Source organism: Pieris napi, chromosome 14, assembly GCF_905475465.1.
Source record: "Pieris napi chromosome 14, ilPieNapi1.2, whole genome shotgun sequence".
NCBI classification, from domain to species: Eukaryota; Metazoa; Arthropoda; class Insecta; order Lepidoptera; family Pieridae; genus Pieris; species Pieris napi.
The window spans coordinates 4,833,910-4,861,428 of NC_062247.1; the positions used below are offsets into that span (position 1 = coordinate 4,833,910).

The following is a 27,519-nucleotide window of genomic DNA, read 5'->3' on the forward strand; positions in this document are numbered from 1 at the left end:
GCTACGTATACGATTTTTTTTTTAAAGACAATTCACACCAATTGACCTAGTCCCATACTAAGCTGGTGAAGCTTGTGTTATGGGTACTAGGCAACGGATATACATACATATTATAGATAGAGGGATATATAAATACATATTTAAACACCCAAGACCTAAGCACAACACCAAATGCTCATCACATCGATGTTTGTCTCAGCCGGGGATCGAACCCGGGACCCATGGATTCGCAGTCAGGGGTACTAACCGCTAGACCAATGAGCCGTCAAATGTTTGAAAACAGAATTATTTTTACGACATATATACATGTCGAATGTAAAGAAAGTTCCTTTGGGGTGTTTGATGTCATACCTATAATTTCTTATATATTACATCACTCAACTCTCGTATCTTGGTTTAACACACCTAACGCTGCTGTCAATTGACTCTGCCTCTTTGTAACTTTGTGATCCGATTTTTCAAGTAAAACTTCTTTAGGTGAGACTAGGGAGTAACTCAGATTTTTTTTCTGACGGAAGTGACGCTTTTTGTGTAGTTAGTTAGTCTGTGTATTTTCCGTTATTTAAAAATTTATTTATTTTAATTTCGCTCTCAGGAATCTCAGCCGTTAGTTGATTTTTTAGAAGAAAAATTTGATCTATCTATGAATACTTTTCGACTTGATTCAACAACGCGTTTCCGTACAACGAAAGATGCTGTATTTTCAAGAAAAGTAGCAAATTTAGAGAGTAAAATTTATGTTTCACATTATAGTTACCACAAACCTATAATTTCATACGTAAGACATTATGATGACATTAAATTACCTGTTTCGAATGAATAATATAAATATAACATTTGAATAATCTTTGTAAAGCACATCATGAATAATAAATATAATTGAATTAGAATATGGTATTTATTATTTAATCATTTCAGTGATATATGCCGTCAACGCCAAAGAGGTTTTACTTCAATCGCGCGTAAAGGTTACACGCGCACGTTAGTTTTTTTTTTTATTATTATAAAGATGCGGGCTGTTTACTAATTTTAAATATAGAATAACAATTGCTAAAATAATCAAGCGTTAACTATCTCACTAATAATTGTCTTTGTTTTGGTAATTGCTACCCATTCTATTTTACGGCTTTAGGCCATTGTTACCTCATAATTCGTCGTATATTAAGCATAATGCGTGCAATTTGTACGTGTACCGGTTTGGAAGCAAATAGCAATATATCGGCGAGAAACTGTCCGACCGGCCGGAACGATCGCTTTCTCGTACTGCGTGCCGCCTCTGTGACGCACATACCCTGAGAGCTTGCAAATTTTATCAAAACTTATATAAGGGTCTGTTCTTGGCTCTTAGTGTACGATTTAGATTTGAGACGTCTCGACTCTGAATCTGCGGTGTAGTAGCATTTTTTATGTACAGAAGGCAAACGGGCAGGAGATGATGTGAGGCTGATGTTAAGTGATACCGCCCATGGACTGGACACTCACATAACCAGAAGGCTCGGAAGTGCGTTGCCGGTCTTTTAATTATGGCACCTGGAGTATTTTACAGAATGGTGATTTAAGTCATAAAACAAAAAGTAACGAATGATAAATAACCAACAGGATACGGCATTTTAATGAAAATGTTTATCTATTCTAAACTTGTCTTTCTAAATTAGTGTAAAATTCTTATAGTATATTGAGCTTTATATTATCTATTTCAAAAATATGGTCACAATTTTTAGTCAAATTATATTCAGTCACAAAACATGTTCTTACAATTAACAGTAATGTGAAGTTTAGCTCCTAAACTATTCCGATCACGATATCGACGCTACGTGCGGTGTATGTAGGCCAAACTGTTACGAACAGGCATTGTGTTGGCATAATTTTTAATCACAAATACAGTCCTTTGGCTTTGCGCCTATATTTCTAACGAGACCTGGATAGACGCCCTATTCACGGTACAAAGAATTCCGTTTCCGAGTTCCTTATATTTATTATTAAGAATAAAATAGGAAAATATATCGAGAATGTTTTTGTACGTAATATATCGCATTTGAATAGATATAGGTAGAAAGAAAGAGACATGAAGATATTTTATTTTTTCCTTCATTATTTGTTTATTCTTCGGGTGCATTAAAATCTAGTACTTTGGAAATTCGACATGCACTTACATTAAAATATAAATTTATTTTTAAAACGTATTATACTTAATATTTTAGGCTTAAAACTATTTTAATAAAGGGACCTTTCGTCTTCTTTATAATGTTGTGATTAAAAGAGACAGATCATCAAAAAATCTTTTAGTATTTATGGAAAAAATGCTAGCTTTAAATTATTTTCAATATTTGTAATCCTTTCAAGTTTCCGTCTCTTAATCAAATTCCGTACTTATATCCTAAGGTTAAAGAATAACGCAAGATTCGTTTCAGCAAAAAAATATGAAACAAATAGTGAGGGGAGCGAGGAGTGCTTTGATTTCCGTGATTCTATTTGTACGGATTTATTGAACAAATATGACCATTTTTCCGCTTTCATTTCAGTGATTACATATTTTGTTAGAGAAAACGTATATCGTGGTCACGTTTATATAGAATAAGCACATATTACAGTATGTTCATATAACAAGTACAGCCCTGAGATTCTGTAACTCACTTTTCGAACTCACACAGCGGTTTTCGCAACGGCGGTCGCTCTCAAATCAGTCGTGAAGCAGTCATTTTATGATTTGGCATTCTAATAAACAATAAACTACAAGCTCCCACCTTTTCAGATGCAAAAACCGCTGTGTGAGTTCGAAAAGTGAGTTACAGAATCGCAGGGCAGGACTTGACTCATGAAGTGATGCAAATTAAAATCTGTAACTAATTCTTTTTTATAAAAAAATCCATTGAACTGGTTTCTTTATATTACTTTTTATATAACACTGGAGTCCTTCTCGGCTCTTTAGCGAATAAAATTTACATCAATGTATAGTTCTACCTTGTAAGTGTTTGAAATTTTCTGTAATTTATTTCTAAAATCAACCTTCCCATGAAAATCAAAAACGCCCGTTATTTGCGCAATATTTCGACCAGTATGTAGTTGTTGTTTGTAGAATCAATAGCTTCGACGTATATAAAGAAAAAGTGATACTTCACTGAGAACTATATTTAATAAAGACTTTAAAATAAACACCTAGCAAAGATTAGGCCTGGCTAATATTTATAAAAAAAAAAAAAAAATTATTATGTAAATAAAACCATAAATACGTATTCGAATTATTTTCTTATATTAATTATAACTAGGATTCGGATGTTTATACATTCATTACTATTACCAACAGCTATCAACAGCTAAGAAGACAAAACGGAAAGTGTCATTAATATTAAAGAGTCAACATTGTTTGCCTTTCCTTCGTAGATCGTTTATTTCTTCAAACCTCAACTCCTATATTCACAAAATACAGTTATATCCAACGTTCATAGACAATTGTAAAGATATCTTTGCGACACGAACAAATTGCTGTATAAATCGAGGAAAAAGCAATATTCTCTCAGCGTGGTAAAGTTTGTAAATTGTGTTACAGAATATATAGCATAACATTCGCGTATGAATGAACATTCTTAAAATACAAGTAAGCTTCAGCAAAATTTATATTATGATAGCTAATTTATTTAATATTAAATGTTGGTTAGACCCTCTTATCTTTGTTGTTTATGCATAGAACAAAGCTCAGAGCGTTCCAAGCGAAACAATAATTGTGTCAGGTGGTCTCGTCTTTTGTCCATTAAAGGTTAAAGGAGCTTCTCCATTTATAAATCTATTGAAATGACCTACTTTATAAAAATAAATATTCTAAGAAAAACTTGTCGTCGTTTGTTGCAAATGTCAATCATCTTAATTTTTTGACATACTTAATTTGTTGTTTTTATCACAATTAAGTGATCAGTTAACTACAAGTTTAGACCATTGAGTTTATCATTGATTTCTATCAAATTCATTGTAAAAAGGAAAACTATTATCGTCTAGGGGTAGTTGTCAAATTCCGGGCAGCTGACATATTTACGCTCGGCACCCGACTCTCAATTTGGTTACACCCACTGTTGGATTATTGATCCCAAATGTATACCTCAACTTGGGATTATCCAATAAATTTTAGCCAATAAAGCTTTAAAATGGGACAGGGAGTTCACTACTTAATGGCAGACGTTTTAATATAGTTTAGCCAAAATAATCACTGAAAAGGGGTTTTTAGTTTTAGATATTAATGATTTCGATTTCATATTATTGAGGTCATATGTTCGAACCTTTTTCAATTTAAACTTATTCGAATATTTTCTTCGAATGAAACCATCATAAGGTAACCGTCGTATCATAGGGTAAGACCCGACCTTAAATCCAAACATCAATGATTTATGCAAGACTGGTCAATGAAAAATACGTAGGAGGCACCATTGGATTACGAGTCTTCATAATATAATGTATTAAAACGATTTTAATATACATAATCCTGACGGAGCTTTTTTATTATTTTTTGTATTTGGAGCACAAAATTAGGACAAAGTCAAACACATGATACAACAAACAAATTGACGTACATTCAAAAATATGAAAACCGGTGCTGTCCCTACTTGAGGACACGACCAAGGCAATGCTTATAAGATAAAACTAACAAGTAATTTTCTTTTGTTTCAGATGTGAATATGAAATAAGAACGTGCCAAAATGTCATCAAAAAACCTAAAGACTGTATTAAATTTCTAAAAATATTTTGGTGACTTTGAGATCGTATTAATGTTACGGTGAAAATAAGACATATACGATGGGGCGGTGGCGATGGAGATTCGCAATCGCTACGATCCTGTTACTCATCATAAAGGATGGACAGTGTCAAGGTAAGCAGTTATTTATAAAAATGTGTGCGTGTACTAGGTGTATACACGTAAGAAGTGAAACTTCTTTATGACCTTATTTTTCGAAAAATGATCTACTAGATAAAGTTTAACTATTTCAAATCTTTATTTTGTTTCACAAAAATGTATAGTGCATATCCAGTGTACGTTATTTCCTGGAATGTAACAAACATTACAACTAGACATGTTTTTACAGCCAATTTGCTTTTTTTAAAAACTTATAAAATAGATAAAACTAAAGTTATAATGTTTCGAAAGGTTTTAACAAAAACAAACTATATTTAACAATAAGGTAAACTACCTGGTAATGCAATCTTTAGATGAGATTTGCATTTAAACAGTAATAATTGTATCATGTTATTAATATTTATTTTTGTGAACTTATTAATACTGATACGTGTAGGTGAATGATGGAGAGGAATAATTTATACTATCGTATGTTTATAAAGGTCTGGACCGACTTCTAACCTCTGAGTAACTTTGCTATATTAATATGCAAAATATATAAAAATTAATAGGCTGGGTATGTAAAAGTAAATAGTAGACCGGGATAGGCTGCGATGTTTAATAAGTTGATAACATCTATATCAGCGCTTGTCACGAGAACAATATGCGTAATCCAATCTAGGGGTAACAAGTAACTGACAAATTGACTAGTATTTATTTTCACCCCATAATTATATTGTAGAGTTGGGCAAAAATAAGTTGGCAAAAAAGTGTAAATAGCATTATCATGAGATACGTAGTGTTGATAATTCAATTTACCTCCCCTCCGGTTAAGGGAGAGTTCAAGTATTATGTAACAAATTGGGGGGGGGGGGGTCATTTTGTAAAACGTTACGATGAGGGGCGGGGATTAAATTACGCGTTATTGTTACTATTATTTTCGACTTTCCAGTACTTTACACCACATTATGAACTTTTAGGTATAAAGAGTGACTGTTGGCTAAAGTACTGTACTTGGGTACAGAAAAACGTTACGGCGCGTTACATGGGGGGGGGGGGGTCAATAATCTACAAAAATTGCGTGACGTAATACTTGAACGCTCCCTAAGGCTGCGCAGGATACACACTTTGTTTGGAGATAACTGTCACGATTGGATTTCATAAGCCTGTTTACGAAGTTTAAAAGTAATAAAGCAAAAAGTATTGGTGGCAGTCACGTGTGCCGCCTAACCGACGCTCCATTTATTATTCAAAGCTACTCACAAGCGACTGCCAGCGATCGCTTCGTAAAATTAAGCTTCATTCATACGCTAACAGCCTCTACTATTCAAAACAGAGATGTATAGAGCAATTAGGATGCCATAGGGGTTTGTTAAGTAACAGCAAATTCCAAGTGGTATCGATTTACGTGTGTTTCAGAAGATTCATTGCTAACAAGAATGTCGTTTGTTGAACGTTTATAAAGTATTTAATCAAAATATATTCGAAATTTGAAAATTTGACAGTTTCATTGTTTTCTGTGTCTATTGTTAACCCTTTAGACAAGACTGTTGTGTATGCTGCCACTATTCAGTGGGCAAAGACAAGCCTTTTAGACAGTCACGTTTAAAATAACGTTGCAGTATTCATATATTCGAATTCATTTATTTATTTATTTATTTGCTTAATGGTATTCCTACAGCTACTTACAAGTACTATACAATATTCAAAAAATTACACTATACACAAGAGCCAAAAATGGAATACACATTTAAACATACACAAAACACAGTTACACCTGTACAAATACAAAAAATACAAAAAATTTACAAAGAATATATGTATGTATGTATGTAAATTCTAAATTCTACGATTCACAGTTCATTACAACATATTTATTATAAAGAAGGAAAAACAAAGCCATTCTATCTAATAAAAGATACTAGATTTTTTATATCATTTCTCAAGCATTTTTTAGATACATTAAATATTTCTATTTGCTGGTAATTCCTATTATAATCTGAAGGTATCCGATGCATGACTGAGTTACGCAAATAGTTTGAATTAAACCGATTTAATTTATCTTTAAAAATTCATATTAACACATAGACTAGATTATACCCGTAGTTTAAACCTGCAGTAATTAAAGATTTGTGTTCCGAGAATTGCGTAGTAATACATAAGGAACAAAACATTCAATAGCTAATTCATGCTCAGATTCTTAAGAGAATAAAACATCAAACTAATTCTTAACTTAACTTACTTAAATACAGTTAAATAAATTTCACAAAAATGGCGCTGCTCTATGCTATAAAACAATAATCTTTCGATCTGACCTTGCCGGAACACCTTATGGCGATTACATCATTACTTAGGTAATATTCGAGGTTATAATAGAAATAAGTAGAGCAGTAAAAGGTGGTCATAACGATGTAATATAGCGTTGTCTCCGCCGGAGGGAAACCAAACATTGTTGGAGGTGCGTACGTGAGGGGCCTCACTAATTGGGGATCTGCCACCGTTGATATTGGCTATGAGTTTTGTGAATTTTGCATTCAATAACTTTGTTTGAGTTATGACAAAACTCACCAAACACACCGTAAAAACTAGAATTGTTTGACACTGTTGAAATTCACTGTCCGTCAAAATAATTACGCTGTGATGAAATGTGACAGATCGGTATTTAGAATTTAGGTTTTATCTCTATATTTATAAAATTCTCGTGTCACAATGTTCGTTTCCATGCTCCTCCGAAACGGCTCGACCTATTTTTATGTAATTTTTTATCAGTCATCAGTAAGTCTGAGAATCGGCTGCTATCTATATTTCAAACCCCTAAATGATAAGGGGTGTCCACCTCAAAAAACTTGATTGATTTTTTTATGATACAGCATACAAAAATACATACAACCCATAATTTTCATGTACCCTCTGCGATCAACCCTTATTTTTTATTTGTTTGTTAAGAATTTATAACTTGAACTCTCTGTATATAGAGAAAAATCACAGAAAAACCTAAAAAGTTTTCGTTCCGAAAATTCGAACAGTCTCTGGTGTAGCATAGCAAAATATTCCATGTTGGTATATACTAAAAAAGGTAGGCTAAGTAAAATCATAAACGTAGTTCGCGGGCGCAGCTAGTAACATTATATTTTGTACAGTGTTTAAAATGTTCAATATGATTCTGTATGTTTTAATTAAAAATGCTTTATCACGGAGAAAGTTTGTAATGTTGTACTAACATGGAGTGAGCTGGTTTTTTGTTTAATTAATCAAGAGTCACGATGATGGCCACAAGACAGTTTTAGGCAAAAGGTACATAAACGTTCGAAAAATCTCACTATTTAGTTCAAAGACAGCATTTTTCACAAGACAAAACCTTTAAAGGTTTTTTGTCTTAACAGATAAAATAATACTGAATTTTCATTTCTCATTTCTCCCTGTTAGTTTTACAGAATGCTTCAGGGGATGGTATTTTCTTTAAAAATATTTCTATCGTTTCAATTCTTTCAATGTACAAGACGTTCACAGCAAACGGTCTAGGACTAACGAATAAACATTGTTTTATACAAACAGCTACTTTCAAACGATGGTTCTAGACTTTAATTATACATTACTATATATAGATGTAAGGTTTTATTGTATACGTTACAATAAAACCTTACATCTAGGAACACAAAAATAACAATAAACACTGATTGTATATTTGTAAACGGGCACACACAGCATTCTTTATACTTTATAACTATTGTTAAGTAACGTAATTATTACAAACTATAAGTATGTGATAAAAAGAGAGACATATAAATAAAAAGGTATTGCAAAAAGAGCTGTGTTGGCGTTGTGACTTCAGCGTGTGAGTCTCATATCTGAGGTCGTAGTTTCGATCCCCGGCTGTGCAACAATGGACTTCTATGTGCGCATTTAACACTCACTCGAACGGTGAAGGAGAATATTGTGAGAAAACCGGTTGCTTTAGACCCAAAAAGTCGACGGCGTATGTCAGGGACAGTAGGCTGTTCACCTACTTGCCTATTAGATTGACAAATGGTCATAAAACAGATACAGAAATCCAAGCTCAGACCTAAACAGGGTGTAGCGCCACTGATTTTTTAATGTTTTATTGAAAGAAATTGAAAAAGATAGCTTTGTGAAACTGTGACAAACGGTGACAAAGCAGGATAGTTCATAAACACTAAGCCAATATTATAATAATTTAACTTGAGCTGTTTTGTCTACTTGCCACATTGCCACAATTTGCCAGTATAAGAAAATATAGACTAAAAAGCAATTGAATCGCATAGATTAAAAACAAAATTACAAATTATTTGAGAAGTCTCTTTATATATTTAAACCACTAAATATGATACCATATTAAAAGGTAGGATTTTGTTGTGCATCTAAAACAATATCAACAAACAACGTTGGCAAATTTTTATATTAAAGCAGTGAATTTCAATTACCTTCTTCAAAAATAATCTGTATTTTAATTGTTAGCCTGTCTGTGGCAGTGATAGCTTTCAACAAAGTCTTTGGAACAAAACAATTTTTAGAAAACATTTATTATATTTTAAATCTCTGTGCTTAAACCTCGACTTTCGTCGTAGCTCAAACTTGATCTTAAAAGTTCTGGATTCGATTCACGATTCCACTTCATATGTATGAAACTTTCCCTAGATGTAGAATTCTATTATTAGAACCGAATCAATTTTTTGAAGTTATACTTCTTTAGGCGCGTTATGAAAAATTGATGAGAGTGAAATTTTACGATTGCGCGCGCACCGTGACACAAAGTTGTCAGTGTGATTATAGCATGCGCGAGCGAGATGGGAATAAGACAATCTACAAGTAAAAAGAAATAGAATATGCGTGAAGTTAGCCAAGAATTTTGAATGACCATAATGACATTTACCTTTTAAACAAATAAAGGACTTTTAATTATTTTTTCAAAGTAATTTAGCAATGTTTTTTCACAAAGACCTATTGTTACTTAGTTAAAAGGTTATGAAACATACCAAGTTATTAAATATAATAAAATAACAATAATAATAATAATTGTTATTAATATTAATTAATAATTGAATAATATACTATTTTTTTTTTTTTTTGGAAATTAGCCTATCACTTTTGTAGTAATATAAATACATAAAGCCTTGTATCTTCCTTGTTTTATTTATAGCTGCTAGTTTGTTTGTCGTTCTCCTAATTTATAAATTTTGTGCTGTCATGTTTTGTCTTGTTTTACTTTGTATTGTATTTTTTATCAGCGAAACTTTTTGTGGATATGTCCAATGGGTTTATTTTATGTTTTACTTTTATTTTATACTTAATAAATAAATATACTATGAATTGTGAACGGCCTTATGACCTTTTGAAGTCGGTTAAAGGGTTACTTTGCTGCATAATATTTTAGAATACATTAGGAAAAACTTAATTACAGTGGTGTGGGATTATACTGCCGATCCCTTTTGGTCCCTCGGAGCGTCACGTGCACGGCCGTAACATCTGCCTAATTACCTCCGATTTACGATCTGGTGGCAATTAATAATTCATCAACTCTAAACACATATGCCACCTACAGTTTGACTTTGTTTTGACATTAACATGTTTTTCCAAAACTAAACTTGCCTTATAGTTATAACCCCGTTTGTTCAGTGGTAGCGCGATGTTTTAAAACCTATAAAATAAAAAAAATAATCAGGGGCGCTACAACCTTTTTAGATCTGGGCTATTCTGTATCTGTTTCTTGATAATTTGTTAATTAAAGGCAAGTAGGTGATCAGCCTCCTGTACCTGACGCAGGATGTCAACTTTTTGGGTCTAAGGCAAGCCGGTTTCCTCACGATGTTTTCCTTCACCGTTCAAACGAATGTTAAAATGCGCACATAAAAAGAAATTCTATTGATGCACAGCCGGGGATCGAACCTACGACCTCATGGATGAGAGTCACACGCTGAAGCCACTAGGTCAACACTGCTCTACACTATTATATAACCTATACTCCTCTATAAATGGAGTGCCTATTATTTTCAACTTATTGAATATCTCTAAGAGTAAGACTCAGATACGAGACTAAGTCTGACTCTTTCTGACTCTTTTAAAAATGTTTAGGATTTCACACCATTTTCCTTATGTCATTCCTTAAACACTTTTTTTAATAAAATCTGCTGGACTTTTTAAATATAACAATTATTTAAGAGTGAACTCGTTGCGAGACTACAATTTTTGATCGTCAAATACGCAGGCTAAATAGTAGGGGCTGAGTAAAATTATCACTTGAAAGTCACAGTAAAATGTCTGCCTCAATACTGGATTTTACTACGTAGTTACGTCTTGTGACTCAAACTAGTCCAATATGTATTGTGGTCCATCTGAACATAAAATTCCATAAGAACCTACGCAACTTGTATAGTCTGTGACAGTTTGACAGCAAATGAGGAAAGTCAAGCTTTCTCAGGGGAAATCTAACTGCGTTGAGGACCCGAAATGTACGTAGAATATATGAAGATATTTATAATATCACCATATAATATTGATTGGCTAACCTTTCTAATAGGGTAAAGTAAATAAATATATTGCTGTACAAATTGACAAATACAATTTGCACTAGGCGTATGGCTTATAAAATAATAAACAAACAAACAATTAAAAAAAATTAAGAATAATAAAATAAATAAACAATTTAATAAAAATCGGTTGTAAAGTAATGCTTGTCTCATGATATGTTTAATCTGTGGTCTATGTAGCGCAATAATAATCTGTGGTATTTTTCTTCTGTGTGTGTTACTTAGCTGCCCCGTTCTATTTAATATGTTATTACCGGAGTATTGTGATAGTTAATTAATTGTCGTCGATGAAGATTAATAAATGATTAAATATATAAAAGGAATTATTTAAAGACAAGAAAACACAAAATCACAAGAAAATCCCATTCATGGGACATTCAGTTTTTCTTTAACATATATTTCAAGGAAATAAGCAGTTTTGATCTAGACGCTAACGTGCCTCGTGCGTTTATACTCCGACTGGGCATGGATTTTTTTTACGTTCTATATGCCCAATTGATACCTTAACTTTACTACAATTAGGTAATTAAAATTCTACGCTATGTCTAGGGACAAAAGCTGACGCCTATTAAAAGAAAAATTATGAATGATAGAGAAAGAAAATTAACGGTTATATTACACCACTAATGTTGCATTTTTATTTCCATTAAATCTATAATACTCTGCGTATATATCATTAGTCTTTTCATATAAATTATTACTGTACCCAAGTATCGTCATCATAACTTGTATGGCTAACGCATAAACGCTATAATCTTCCGAGCAGAGCGTCGGTTTGTCAATACATCATAACAAATATGATTACAATTTTATAACCGAACTTTTAACGGCCCATCATAAAAGCGCTAGATACAATCACCCATCAGGAAGTAACACTATGAGTTAATATGTTTCCTGAGGGTGGCATATAGCTATAAAAGACTATCAGCCCCCCATACTGTGTTAAACATGTAATATAACTTTATTATGGGCTAGGCGTCATCAGCATGCGACTCTAATTCCTGAGGTCTTAGGTTTGGATCTCGGCTGTTCACCAGAGAACTTTCTGTCTATGTGCGTATAGCTCGTATGATGAAGGAAAAACATCGTGATGACACCGGCATGTCTTAGACCCAAAAAGTCGATGGCGTGTGTCAGGCACAGAAGGCTCATCACCTACTCGCCAATTAGCAAAAAACAAATGATAACGAAACAGCTTAGAAATCTCAGGCCCACACCTTAAAATTAATAATAATTATCAAGATTTTACATTTATATGAATGTAGAAATTAAATGAATTTAGATTATTATGTATTAGTTGGTTATGTTATATTTACAAGGGTAAGAATGTCAAATTGAATACGTTTTTGACATAACATTGTCAAAGGAACAGATAGAGCTATTTTGAAAGTTTATTCTGTCATATTTCTACACAGAAAACAGATATGGTACGGGAACAATCTACAGACAATTAATGTGTATGCAATTTGTAATCTATAAATAGTTTACATATAGCACCCAGATAATTTATAAATTATGAAACAGTTACAAAATAATTTATCTAGAGATAATGTTATCGTAAAATACACGCATATTACCACAACATTCTGTAATTAATTCCCTGGATGACTTAAGATAATCTTAAGCCATTGAAGAGGATTCATTATTAAATAGCAAATTGTCTTGCGCTCAATCTCTCAATTGTTATCTTAACCACTCGTAAATTAAACCTTAAACTCAAGAATCGATTAGACGAGCCTAACATTTTTTTTTATTTAATGTTTGGTATCTATTTGAAATACATAACCATGACACAATAATAAAGCTATCATAGGTGCGTAATGCTAAAAAAGAGATATATTTACCCAATCGGTAATTCTCTAAATTGACTTAATTTTGATTCGAAAATCATCCTATATCTTGGACATGAAGTAATATCTTATTATTTATCCTCAGGCTCAAGGCTTGTGGAGTATCGACAGTGTTAATTAAGGATATGATCCACAAAGTAATTTTCTGGAGATGATCTCGCCGCACAATTTAGCCCGACCGCGTCATAATATTAGATTGCTCAGAAAAATAACATAAGGTTAAGGAAGATTACGTAGATCAATATCAAACATTTTTTCTTTGTTCTTTGCGTAAACAGATTCGTTTTAGATAGCAAGTAAAATTAGTTTAATATTATGTTACGAATAATTTTATAGCTTATAAAATACCTTGTGTTTTTTTCTTTCAGATGAAAATGACTACTACTACACACCAGAGAGAAACTTTGCACAAGTTCAACCACCCATCTTTCCTAATAGCCGACCATCTACATTCTTTGAACACGAGAGCTTCAGAATAGCGCCAACGGCACAACAAAATAATTTTAATGAGGGTCGCGTACGATTTCCGACCCCCAACTATAACCAAAACCCTTCTCCATTTCAATTGCCAACGGGACGAAGTCAGTCCGGCACACAGTATTATATAAATCAACCCGAATTTCCACCGAATCAACGACAGAGGTTTAGACCGGCTCTGCCTTATAACTTTCAATTAGTTCATCCAGCGTCAACAAAACGACCTGATACTTCACAAATTCATTCCGTTGCGTATCAAAATGATCCCTCTAAACCAGAAACATTCTTGGGACAAATAACGATAAATAATCCAGATATTGAAATCTTGCAAAACAATAGATTTAAGAACATTCCTTTTGATGGTAACAGTTTAAAAAGTAATGGACAGAGTGGTCATATTTTACATGGAGATGACATTGACAATGACGATGAAGATATTTTTGAACGTCATAAAGTGACTACTTACAATCCGAATAAACTGGGAGGAAGGCAAGTGATACTTAAACCTAGTGCATCCAGATTTTCAAACTTAAATAAACCTGAGAGTGATTTCAAACCGGTAATGTCAGTTCCGTTGACAAGGTATGACACAAATAATTTGAAAAACGAAAAGGCAGAGGTCAATTCATATAACGGTCCGTCAACAGAATACAAATCTTTACTAGATATTGAACCTCTTTTAGAAGATGATATAAGTGATTTAAGTTCATTTAGAGAGTTGATGAAAAATACAGGTTCTTTTGATGTTGAAGTTATAAAATCTAATAACAGCAAAACTAATGATGATAGCAAACCTGACTCGACTTCGATGCATTCAGATAATATCCCAAAAGTGTCATCTTTAATGACAATTACAATCCCATCGAATAAAACGAAAGTGCAACCTCAGGAAATCCCGTCATCCAGTGAAAGTACATATGATAATAACGAAGATGACCTGAAAGATGGAGACTCAGAAAATACTGAAGCAGAGTATGAATACTATGAAGACGAAGAAATTTTAGACACAAACCATACAACCCATAGACCCACTGCTGCATCTAGTACATCGACAGAAACTATAACAGATATATATGATGAGTACGACTCAACTGAAGAAGATGATAAATCACATGAAGTGAAAATAAATACGACAAAAGCATTTGATGTTCTTGATATGAAACCTAATAAAACGATGGTAAAAGATGACAATTTTAAACAATTCAAAGACACAACAGTAATAGATCAATCTGATTCACGCGACGATACAACAGCTCCAAGCCTTAAGTTAACATTTTCGAATGAAGACTTTTCTTCTATTGAACCACCTTCTATATTAGGACAAGAGGTTGTTTCTGTAGTTACTACAAAGAGTGTTGTTAATGGAACAATCTCAATACCTGACGTGACCTATCCACCTACTTCAAAAGCGACTACATTTAAGTCAGCAGGTAGCGTAGCTGATGATTTTAATAACGATACCGCAATTACAACAGAAAGCTGGATTGTAGTAGCATCTGTGCAGACCAGTCGTAGTGTTTCTGGAGCCCGATTTTTACCATTCCCTACAGTAGAACAAGAAGAAAAGAAACAAGTTATTGAAGAGGATGAAAGTGAAGAAGACAGTGTCACTGAAAATCCTAAGTTAGAATCTATAAATAGTTCATCTTCAACGGAGAACATTAATGACAAACTCGATAGCATTCAGTCAGAATTATCTAGTGCTGTGTTATCAGGTGAATTGGATAATGAAAACAAAAATATCGAACTAATAAAAGAAACTACATCTGAATCGACGACATCTACTACTACCACAACTACGACGGCGTCCCCAGTGAACGTATTCACATTAAAGAGCACTCAATATACGCCAATAACGGAAAGATCATCTCCCGAACCTCTACCAGTTCTAATTAAAAAATTCGCTCCACGAACTTCGTCCTCAACAACACCAAAGCCAAAGAAAAAACCGTCGTTCGTAACTATTATGGACGATCTTTCTGGTCTTCTTCCACCCGGTTTTAAAGGAAGACTCTCATTCAAAGACAAACGCATTACTACTACAGCGACATCTACCACCACTACCCAAAGAACAACTACAAAAAATGTAGAGGATTCTACGGAAAAACTGATTATTAATGGTACACAAGGTCGGTCCTCTGGAATAAGTTCCAAAAATAAAGTAATTATTTTAGATGATAAATCTTTACTTCCTAAGGAATATAAACCAAAAGAAAGAGCACAAGAAGATCTATTGAAGAAACTTCCAAAAGATGATCTTAGTCAATTTTTACCTCCTGGGTACAAACCACCCGCGAGTGATACAACGAAACCGGATATTTTAGCAAATGTTGAGAAGGTAGACATCACTGCATTATTGCCGAAAGGTTTTAAGCTCAACACTACTTCTCCGGTAGGAACTACGACCGAAAAACCTAAAAGTAAAATAAACATCCCTCTTAACGCAGCTCCTATCGATTTAACTGCACTTCTTCCGCCTGGATTTAAATTAAACATCAGTGAAAAGGAAACAGAACCATTAAAAAAAGTTGTCCTTGCGGATATTTCTAATTTGCTTCCACCGGGATTCAACTTAAATAGTTCGGAGGAATCACCAGAACCCCCAACGACAAAGGCCTCTGGAAGTTTCAAACTCGTATTTCCCTCAAGACCCGGAGGAAAGAACTCTAGGAAAACAACAACGCAAAAAAGTAGCATAGGTCCACCAGCGGTCACGCCTAAGATCCAAAAAGGCTGGCCTACGAGGTATAATTCATTATTTTATTTCATTAAATAAATATAGTTAACCAAAATAACTAAACTTAACTAAGTTTAGTTCAAAAGTTAAACTGGCTAAGTCTGTTTATGTTTTTAGATAAATGGGCCTAAAATAAATGTATACATTTTTATTATTATTACATATTCAAATCGGTTCGGCTCAAGAAGAGGCCCATGGGACAGGGTGGATTCGATTTCGAGTCTAATAGCCATTGATATACAAAAAACCCAAGATGCACAGTCTCATATAAAAGTAACGCTCGAAAGTGTCCCGAAACACTATTTCTGTCCATAACAGTATATGTTACAAGCATATATTATTGCAAAATCAACCTTACGCGAATTGCTTAAAGTTGTTATTACAACGCAGTGTATACGTACTTAAAGCAATAAAATTTTACGACCGACCGTGGTCGGTAGGACAAGGTATTGAGTGGAGTCGAACATGACTTTTTTATTTACAACTATTTAACATAATTTTAAATTTATCCGACTTTTCGGGTGCTTAACAGCGTGAGTGGTCACGGTGACTGAAGACAAAAGGTGTTGGATGTTAAATAGTTGTAAATTTATAATAATACATAACTTTAATCCGGTTAAAAAGTTTTTTCTTTAAATTAAAAAAAAAATGTTAAATTGGCTACCTCCTGACCCACACTTTATATAGCGTAAATATATTTGTCAAAAACTACACACAAAAAAGTTCAAGAGTACATAAATTTATTTATAAATTATTTATACTAAAAATAAATAACATCGACTCCACTTGTAGACGCGAGACTATTTGAAATTTAGAAGCGCACAATTTAGAATGTTGCGCTCATTTTTTGAGGACGTTTTTTTGACGTTGAGTGTGCATCTTGGGTTTTTTGTATATCAATGCTAATAGCCATAAATTACAATCCATAATTCTATAAACTTCCCATTCCCTACGGAGTTGCTATCTTGTTAGCCGCAACATATTTTTGGGACTTATATGCTTAATTTAATAAAACAAGTCAAGATATTTAACACAAGAATGATATTTTCACAGGGCATCTACTGAGTTCACTGGTTGGCCATCACCATCTACAACGCCGTTCTCAATCGAGCGCCTTCTTGAAATGCAAAGGAATGCTACCTCAACAAGTCCCTTACCGGAGATAAGTACAGAGACTACAACGAAACGTTTTATTTCGACGACTACGACCACCCAAGCGCCCCCTCCCCCCACTACTCCCGGTGTATGTCGACAGGAATGTGATATCGCTGCAACTATTAAAATTGTAGCAGGTAAGGTGAACTTTCATTTCTAGGTGAATATTTTAAGTGATTTTAGACTCACATATTTTTACTTTTCAGGAGTCAAATGGGTACCCGAATTTTTAGATCAACATACGATAGAATGGAAGAATTTAGCTAAAGAAGTAAAAGAGGAGGTTAGTAAAACGTTATATAAATATTGATAAATTAGATCAAACATTAGAAATTTATATTATAAAAACAGCATACATTTAAATCCATTTACCACTTATTTACTTTTGTTCATTTTCACAGCTTAATTCCGTCTATTCGAAGTCAGATTTACTGAGAAAATGGTTCAAAGGAATCCGTATAGACGGTTTCAGCCAAGGTTCCGTCCTAGTCGACTACTTCATCGAACTAAACCACGTGGAAGAGAAGGTTGACACAGTGCAACTAAAGAGGCTCTTCCACAAATCCCTTCACGAAGCGAAGTCTGGCTCTGTTATGGAAACTGAAAAAACAGAGTTTGACCCTGATTCGATGCAAGGAGACCAACCCGATGAAGATAGATTGCGGAAGAGTGACAAACAAATGACAAAGACGATTGATAAGTCCGCTGGGAAACTCGAAATCGGAAAGTTCGTGATGGATCCCGCATACACAGAATTTATTGGTACGTAATGAATAATTTATTCTTACTTTTTTGTCACCAAAAAACCGTAAGAATTTCCGTTTTCACACTAAAAAAACATTTGATTTGCCGATTATAATTTAAAGTAACATGAAAGTTCAACTAGCCCGAGTTTAATAACTTTTAATTCATATTAAAATTATGTTTTATTTAAATTTAAAATTTATTTATTTAGAGCTGTGTTGGCCTAGTGGCTTCAGCGTGCGACCCTGAGGGCAGAGGTTCGATCCCTGTGTACCAATGGACTTTCTTTCTTTGTGCGCATTTAGCATTCACTCGAATGGTGAAGTAAATCATCGAAAGGAAACTGGCTTGCCTTGCTTTAGACCCAAAAAGCCGACGGCGTCAGGCATAGGAGGCTGATCACCTACTTGCTTATTAGATTGACAAATGATCATGAAACAGATTCAGTAATCTGCGACCCAGACCGAAAAATGTTGTGGCGCCACTGATTTATTTTTTATTTTAGTGTTGCCTAAACGAGGAGAACCAACGATTGTTGCACCAGACGAGGAATCTTTGCTGCCTCAATGGGGAATAGCGGTTATTGTGATAGCCATGGCCTCTCTTCTCTTTGTAGTCATTTTTGGTGTCACTGTCGTAAGTATACTTAATCTCACTATTCTTCTGACATAGGCACAGATACACAATAGATTATGATGTTATATAATCTTCATGGATTAACGTTTATAGTTGTTCTTTGAACTTGAATGTTGTACTTTTACTTATATCTGGTGTGTGTTTTTTTTTGGATGAAAAAATGAAATGTATTAAAATGGGTAATGCCATTCAGTATTTATCAAAACTTTCAAATTTTTTATATCAAATATAGCATAAAATGTCTATGATTAACATTTAACGTGACAAATATCTTTTTCAACATTTTTCCATTCATTCATGATATCGTATTTTATTTTTACTTCCAACAAGACGTAAATGCCAAATGACGTCATAAATACAGTTCAGCCCAACAGTGTCTAAGTTGTTAATTTCTAATAGAATTGTAAATTTTCTATCTCCCATCGTACATTTTTAATCTTTTCTTTTTCGATAAAAAAAAGTTATAGGATCAAGAAATGGAATGTGCTGGTTTCAAACGTTGTTTGAAATTCGAATATTTCATATATTTTCTAATTTGTCTTATTCTTTTTTTTATAACCAGCTTGTAAATCGACAAAAGAGTACGAAAACGAAGCAACCTATTCCACTCAGTGAAGACATGCTACGAGAGCTGGACAAAAGTCACATGGGTGGTTTTGACGACGTGCACCAATTGAAAGAGAGGGACCTACCTTATCTTCCTTCTGGAAAGGTATGTCAAATCATTGAACATTTAACAAATAAAACAGTATATTTGAATCGTCAAAAAATTCAAAAAAATAATTATATTTGAAAGATTTCTTACTTGACTCATTCTGCACTGTATGTTTTTAGATCTATTATTTATTCAACATTTTATATAAATTGAGATATCCTGTAATATATGGAAGGCGTAATGTTGCGTTCTTGTTTTGTGATATATATAATATATACTTAAATAACTTAAAAAAACTCCCAAAAATTTGAAATTTTACGACCTTAAATGGTTTACTTTATTGTCCACACAACGTAACGTTTCTTGTTATATAACGACAACTCTAAATGCCAGAAAATATGAAATACCTTCATCGTCGCTGCATAGAGTTTTAACTAATTATTTGCCTTTTTGTCTTAAACAATATTCTGATACAAATAATAATAACATTTTTTTATTCCTTATATTTATTTCCCATACAGCGCATGTCTACAGCTTTTATAGAGCAACTAGCGTACCCGAACCCTGGAGACTCATGGCGATCAGAATGGACGCCGCAAGCGCAGAAGTATATGCAACACTACACTGCTGATTCAGGGAGAGGATCGCAACTGTATGGAGCTACCGGAAACGGATATGGGTAAATAATAGTTATTATTAGTCATACTTTCCATTGGATAGTGCAGGTTCTATTTGTTTTTTTAGTTCCCAAGTAATTGCTTTTCATAGCCTCGCCTCTGTTATGTATTTTTCAATGGTTTATTTGTTAGTTACACAATAATTGGTGAATGTGGTAAATCACAGAACAGCTTTTTTTTTTACTTATGTAACTTTAATGACGTTGTGGTTTATGACATTTTCCTTTGAATAATTGTAATGTAGAGGGAGGGTAAAACTCCGTTCTTCTGAGAACAAGGCCTCCTGGGAGTTTTACGAACGGATGGCGTAGTCTTGCTCTTTCGCGAATTTTGTAAACGTTTTTGACATTCATAAGCATGCCCTAAGCCTCATCTAAATTGAATAAACGTATTTTGATTTTGAATTAAATACATAAATTATGAAGATATATGGCATCAAGTCAAATCTACTTCATCTATACTAATATGATAAAGATCTAAAGTTTGTGAGGTTGAAGGGAATAATATCTGGATCCACTACACTGATTATGATAATCTTTTACCAACGCCAAAGCCGAAAAATGAAAAGACTTTTGGGGTAGTCGATTTTGCACAGTACGTCAGAGAAAAAACGGTCGATCAAAACGACCGGTCGGTTTCTTACGAACGCTACCTTGACGATGAGAGATTTATGATTGAGTTCTAGAGAAAAGTTGTAGAGCTTGATAATGCCTACAAAAAGTCAGCGACCGCATAGGTCTTACTTTTATGTTACATAAAAACAAGTCCTCCGCTGCATACTATCTGTTCGAGATAAACATAAGTACTGTAGGGAATTTTTAAAAATTGGTGATTTCACCAATACTAGAATGTTTCATGAGGAAGGTTTACGGGGTATCATTGAACTTGGGATGCCGGGGCGGTAAGCATACGATAACTTAACTGATTAAATGTTCATCGAATTCGGTTCAATTGTATAGGCCTATTTCAGTGTTCATATGAAACTGAACGTATGTATTAGAAGATCAAAGATAATTTTATGTTTTGGGTATTATTAATTGTGAGCCCCTAAAGGTTTATAATAATTTATGATACAAAGAATAGAATAAGATAATTTCAGCCTTGTTTATAAAACCATATTTTTTACAGATACGGTGGTTCCCAGACTTATGGACAGACCGGGGGTGGTTCTCAAGTGTACGGTTACACCGGGGAGTATCCTCGATCACATTATTCGAGACGTCGTTCCGAATACGATAGTAACTTCTAGAAATTTCTAATTCCAAAAAACCTCTTCTGACAATATCACCTTGAACCTCAAGACCTAGTATAGTATGTAGTAATCATCTCATGTAGGCTTGGTACAACAAAGAAAGAGAAGAGAACAGAGGGAATTTGTTTGATAACTGAGCGTTTTGTTGATTCTCAACCCGGAAGTCACAACTTAAAGATTTAAGCGTTATACAGAAGGCTAATTTGCCGCATTTCGCATTTTGAGTTTTTTTTAAAGTATGCAATAAGAGGGTAGTCCAGGTGGAAAATACATATGGATGGACTGCGGAAAAATGACTCTACAGTTAATACTGTTACAATTAAAAAATGTACGGTGATCCTTATTTTAATTCAATGTCAGCGACGGAGGCCGTTATTGAGATCTATCAGGATGTCTATAAATGTACCAAGCCCAACATCAGTAACTGGTTGTGAAGTAGAGATGCTTTTATTAACAGCGTTGTCTCGTTTTACTTTGCCTAAATGTTTAACTAGACCCCGGCTTTTCTAGAAGTCTAGTGCCAAAATTCCGTGTTTACTCAATCCATAGACGCATAAATCCAATACATTGTTTTATTCAGGTGATTATCTGCCAAATTGTAAACATTTGTGACTGATTGTGAGATGTATATAACTAGCGTAAGAACTCACCATACATTAAGTCAATATTTAGTGAATAGAGTATTTATGTAGACTGCATACCTATATTTGCTCAGAATCCGTAGCAGTATGGACAGAATGGGAGCGTGTGACGCATTTTTGTGCCAAATGTCCGTGTATATAGTATCGATATTGGTCATCAGTTGAGGTGGCTCACTGCCAAATACGTGCCACCACTTCCTGTTTCATTATTTAAATAATTTTGAGCATTCTTTTCGTATTGTTTTAGTATATTCGTTGTAGGTTGAATTTGAAATTCTAAGGGTCTGTTTCACAATGTACGGATAAGTTCTACATAAGTTCCAAATTAGCTATTTATTACTTATTGGTAGGATAAACACTATTGTTGCGTTTCACGACTGTCAGATAGCGCTATTCGTCACATAAAGTCCATCATAAGTTATGAGTCCGATGAAGTGTCAAATAGTACAATTTATCTTCCAAATAATTTATTTGTTGCATAGCTATTTGCTACTTTAACCATACATTGTGAAACAGACCCTAAATAAAGTTCGAATGTCACGTGTATGATATTTTAGCCCCGATATATTAGATTATAACTAGTTATTGACATTGTAACTGCATGAAGTTCTGTATATAAACAATTTTGTACATGTAGTCATTTAATTTAATTATTAGATATGTATTAACGAGTGACAAATTGTAATTTAAGATGAATATAGATATATGTAATGATATTAAGTTTTTCTTTTCACCTTATTGCCATTAAGCAAAGAACTTAAAATTTTAATTAGGTTTAATTCAGTGATAATTTTTATTTAATGAACTTATATAGATAACACGGTCTGCACGAAACCCCGAGGCCCGCTCCCTACTCGCTGGACCGGCCAAGTTAAGGGTCTTTTCTTTTTTTTTTAAAGACAATTCACACCAATTGACCTAGTCCCATGCTAAGCTGGTGAAGCTTGTGTTATGGGTACTAGGCAACGGATATACATACATATTATAGATAGATATACATATAAATACATATTTAAACACCCAAGATCTAAGCACAACACCAAATGCTCATCACATCGATGTTCGCCTCAGCCGGGGATCGAATCCATGGGGATTCGCAGTCAGGGGTACTAACCACTAGACCAATGAGTCGTCGAGGGCTTACAGCCCTTATTACACTGGCGCTAAGGTGCAAGCCGAGTAACACTACTAAAGAAGAAGAATATGCATTACATCGATTCCCAGATCGTTAAGAAGATTGAAAACTTATTTGCCGAAATTTGACCGAATTTAGACACAGAAATATGTCTAGTCCATGTATATAGCAGTCTACGGTAGCAGAACATATTAACTGATAACAAATAGGACTACAGTGTTATACATACATATTCTTTGAAGTATTTTCTTTTGATTAAGATAAAATACAATTTCGAATTGGTGAATATAATAAACCTTTTTGATAAAATTCGAATATCAAATAATGTAATGAAAGTCAAATAACAATTCGAATACATTAACTATTTCCAAGTCATAGCTTATTTTATTTATATATGGTTGAGATGTTCATTAAGAATCAACGGTTAGTTTTTAGATGTAAATAAGTTTAAACATTTGAAGCTATAACGTCTTTCACTGCCATCGTCTTTCTTTTTTAGCTAGTAATTTACGCGTCCAATTATACACGTAGTATTTCTTATGTTGGACTCATCTCCAAACGCTTTTCAGCTCTATCCGCTGAAACTACGTCTAGTCAATCGGAGGGTTACTTCCGGGATTTTTTGATCACAGCCCTGCGATTCTGTAACTCACTTATAGTTTATTGTTTATCAGAATGCCAAATCATAAAATGACTGCTTCACGACTGATTTGAGAGCGACCGCCGATGCGAAAACCGCTGTGTGAGTTCGAAAAGTGAGTTACAGACTCGCAGGGCAGTACCAGAGTACCACTGACCTACTTCCAACAATTCTGTTTCAATACGTGGTGATAAGTGATCCTTACATATACAATTATATTGAATAATCTACCATTAGACTTCTACAAAATTCATCAACAAAGATGAGATTTGAAACATAAAAAATAATACAAAACATTTCGTTTTTAAAAATACAAAATTTTAACCTTAGATTATGAGATAAACTATTTTAGTTACTTCTAACAAACACGTTATGTAAGTGCTTATTTATTTGATTAAAATTGTGTAGCTCTGACGACAAAAAGAACCCCTCGGGATTGGAAATGAAGTTCAAAGACAGAAAACTAGACATATAATCCATTGTAACAAGAAATTCTCTAGAGGACCTTAATTACCATTTGGCTACGAAAAGGTCTTCATAAAATTATTTGCGGCGTAAAGATATTTTGTCAAAATGTCTAAGCTCAAATATATTGTACGATCGAAAGATATTTTGTCAAAATGTCTAAGCTCAAATATATTGTACGATCGAAAGATCTTTGTTTATTGCGATAAATAAATATACAATTTATAATAGTTTTATTTCAATATTTGAGAGGAGATTAGGGTAGGCAAAATTTTACTGACTCTTTTTTTTAGTCTGGTGGCGTTCAGCGTGTGAGTTTCATTCCTGAAGTCGTAGTTTCGATCCCCGGCTATGCACCAATGGACTTTCTGTCTATGTGCGTCTTTAACACTCCCTCGTATGGTGAAGGAAAACTTCGTGAGGAAAACGGTATACATTATTCGAAGAATATCCATTCCACTTAACTTTTATCTCAAGGATTATTTGCTTAGTTAAGTAATGAACACTTAAAATGTTGAAGGCCCGAAACGAGCGCCCCTGAATTCTTATTGATTTTTTGACCAACTGAACGGTATTAAAAGAACCATTATAACTTTGTAAAGTACCATAAAAGCGTCATTATTTTATGTAGAACTTAAAATAAAACTTCATAAGTACTGTCGCTTGGAAAAGTTACGGAAATCCTGTCCGTGGGTTGGAGGACATATTTAGCATCAATCATATGAGTATGCTATTATAAAAATAATATTATATTCATAATGCTCTGTTATAAACTTACATAAAACGACATAATAAGAATATCTAAAAAGTAAAAAAATTAAGTGAAAAGTAGGCGAAAAAGAAGCCACAAACGCATTTAAAAAATGGGAATTTTGTAATAAATATAATTAATAAACTACTAGAAGTTTAACAAATGTTCATCGTAGAAACACACTCTATATATAATATACTATATAAAATATAATTCCACGCGAATGATGCAGAAAACTCCTACTTGAATATCTGAAGTAAATAGTACAAATTAATTTAAATAAATTTAATTTCTATAATTTATTATATAATAGAATATTATTTTATATGACCGTATTTCTTTCCAAGGATAATGTATCACAATATCACTATGTATTGAATATTTCTAGTAGCGAGAAATACCAATGATTAGTATCATCATACAAAATATGATATAGTGCCTGATATTTTATCGTAAAATCTCTATAACTTTGGTAATTAACAATAAAACTTTTGTGCCCCACCGTACTACAATACCGCACTAATCAGCTACTATCCAGCCTTTAAGCTTAGTTTATTTATTTATTTTTATTTTTTAAAGACAATTCACACCAATTAACCTAGTCCCATGCTAAGCTGGTGAAGCTTGTGTTATGGGTACTAGGCAACGGATATACATACATATTAAAGATATATAGACATATAAATACATATTTAAACACCCAAGACCCAAGCACAACACCAAATGCTCATCACATCGATGTTCGTCTCAGCCGGGGATCGAACCCGGGACCCATGGATTCGAAGTCAGGGGTACTAACCACTAGACCAATGAGTCGTCAAATTATTTATATAAAACTATCGTATTATTTAACGAAGCAAATGCTTTTTCCGACAAAAAGGCACTGATTGTAATCATTACCATGTAGCAAATGTCCGAACGCATATGTTATTTAACTGTTTATTTTTATGCGGCATTCATTGTAATTGCGATGTCCACGTTTATTTAAATTGCTCCCACGCCATACAAAAAATCCCCATACGGTCTGATTCAATGTGGCGTGCTCGGAATAGTCAAATAGGCTAGGCTAATGTAGGCAAATGTGCTGCAAGTATCGTGTCGCGTGATTAAACAATCATACTAAATTATACATTTGTAAAATGGAGTGGCACTGGTTATATACTAAATTATTTCTGTTTTTCTTTAAATGGGATTTAAATTCAGAATTCTTCAGGCACAAATTGACTATGTATTTGCGTGTTGTTCCCACGAGAATGTAAGTGCGTGCTCCTATATCATCATGCCTCCTGCTGATAGAGGACAAATCTTTGTTTTTATTTTTTTATTATTAATTACTGAAAATGTCATGTGGAGCTTCTTACAAAGATTGTGTAAAAACAAACTTGGCGATTAAAAAGGGTGGCGGAGAGTTGTTGCCAAGAACTGGCAACAACAACTGACAGCAACTTTACCGTTCTACGCCCTTGATTTGAGAACTGGCATTAAATGTAAAATTAGAAGCATTCCATATATATTTATTTTTTGACGTTCATATGTGTACATTTTGTTACCTTTATGAATAAATGATTTTTTAATTTGAATTTGACCATAATATGTTGTAATGCACGCAGACACAGCCTTATTAATGTTTTTCTTGGTTAAACTTTCTAAGGTAATTATAAAGTTCACAATAACTGTCTAGAACCTTGGGAAAAGTCATCCAGTAACCTCATTTGTATCTTCAATAATAATTACATCGCTTAGACATAAAACAGAAACAATTTACTTTTTTTATAACCCATAAAGTAAAACTTTCCGAAGACCTTTGTTAAAAGTCCCTGATTCATAAGTTTTCGTAATTTATCGCTGTCCTATACGTGACACAATATCGTAGGTCAAAAAAGTTTTTCATTGATGTGACGTCATACTCGAAAAAGGAATTCCAGCTGGTCATTAATCAGCCGCGACATGTTTCTATTGAAGTAAACTACGAAATATGTCATGGTTGTCAGGCGACAGCCATTGAATTTACGCTGAATTCACAGGATTTGGCTGAATGCTTACTTGATAACCCATTTTACTTAAATATATATATACTTATATATATAGTACTTATACCAATGGCACTACGACCTTTTAGGTCTCGGCCTCAGACTGATGGACTGACAGATGTAACTGCAATCAGTTAGACCTCAGACGAAGTTAATTCACTTAAGGATTCGAAAATTCGTAGACGCATTCACAGTTAATGTTAGAAATACGGCTAATTCAGGCTTAGTTCTTAATACAAAGGCTTCTTATACTTATAGTCATGTTTTTTTTACCTATTTCTAACACGTAGATATAGATAGAGAGCACGCA

General features: G+C 33.6%; 1 protein-coding gene across 1 annotated transcript in view; it reads left to right on the forward strand.

The window, feature by feature from the left end:
* The window catches only part of LOC125055754 (mucin-4), a 61,713-nt gene extending 40,072 nt beyond the window's left edge, over positions 1 to 21,641 (forward strand). The window contains exons 2-10 of the mRNA XM_047658315.1: positions 4,657 to 4,855; positions 13,583 to 16,436; positions 17,482 to 17,720; positions 17,790 to 17,866; positions 17,985 to 18,345; positions 18,833 to 18,963; positions 19,526 to 19,675; positions 20,140 to 20,297; positions 21,424 to 21,641. Of these exons, the coding sequence (XP_047514271.1) occupies positions 4,783 to 4,855; positions 13,583 to 16,436; positions 17,482 to 17,720; positions 17,790 to 17,866; positions 17,985 to 18,345; positions 18,833 to 18,963; positions 19,526 to 19,675; positions 20,140 to 20,297; positions 21,424 to 21,544 (4,164 nt within the window). The 5' untranslated portion in view covers positions 4,657 to 4,782 and the 3' untranslated portion in view covers positions 21,545 to 21,641. The remainder of the gene's footprint in view (positions 1 to 4,656; positions 4,856 to 13,582; positions 16,437 to 17,481; positions 17,721 to 17,789; positions 17,867 to 17,984; positions 18,346 to 18,832; positions 18,964 to 19,525; positions 19,676 to 20,139; positions 20,298 to 21,423) is intronic.
* Positions 21,642 to 27,519: the final 5,878 nt, after the last annotated feature.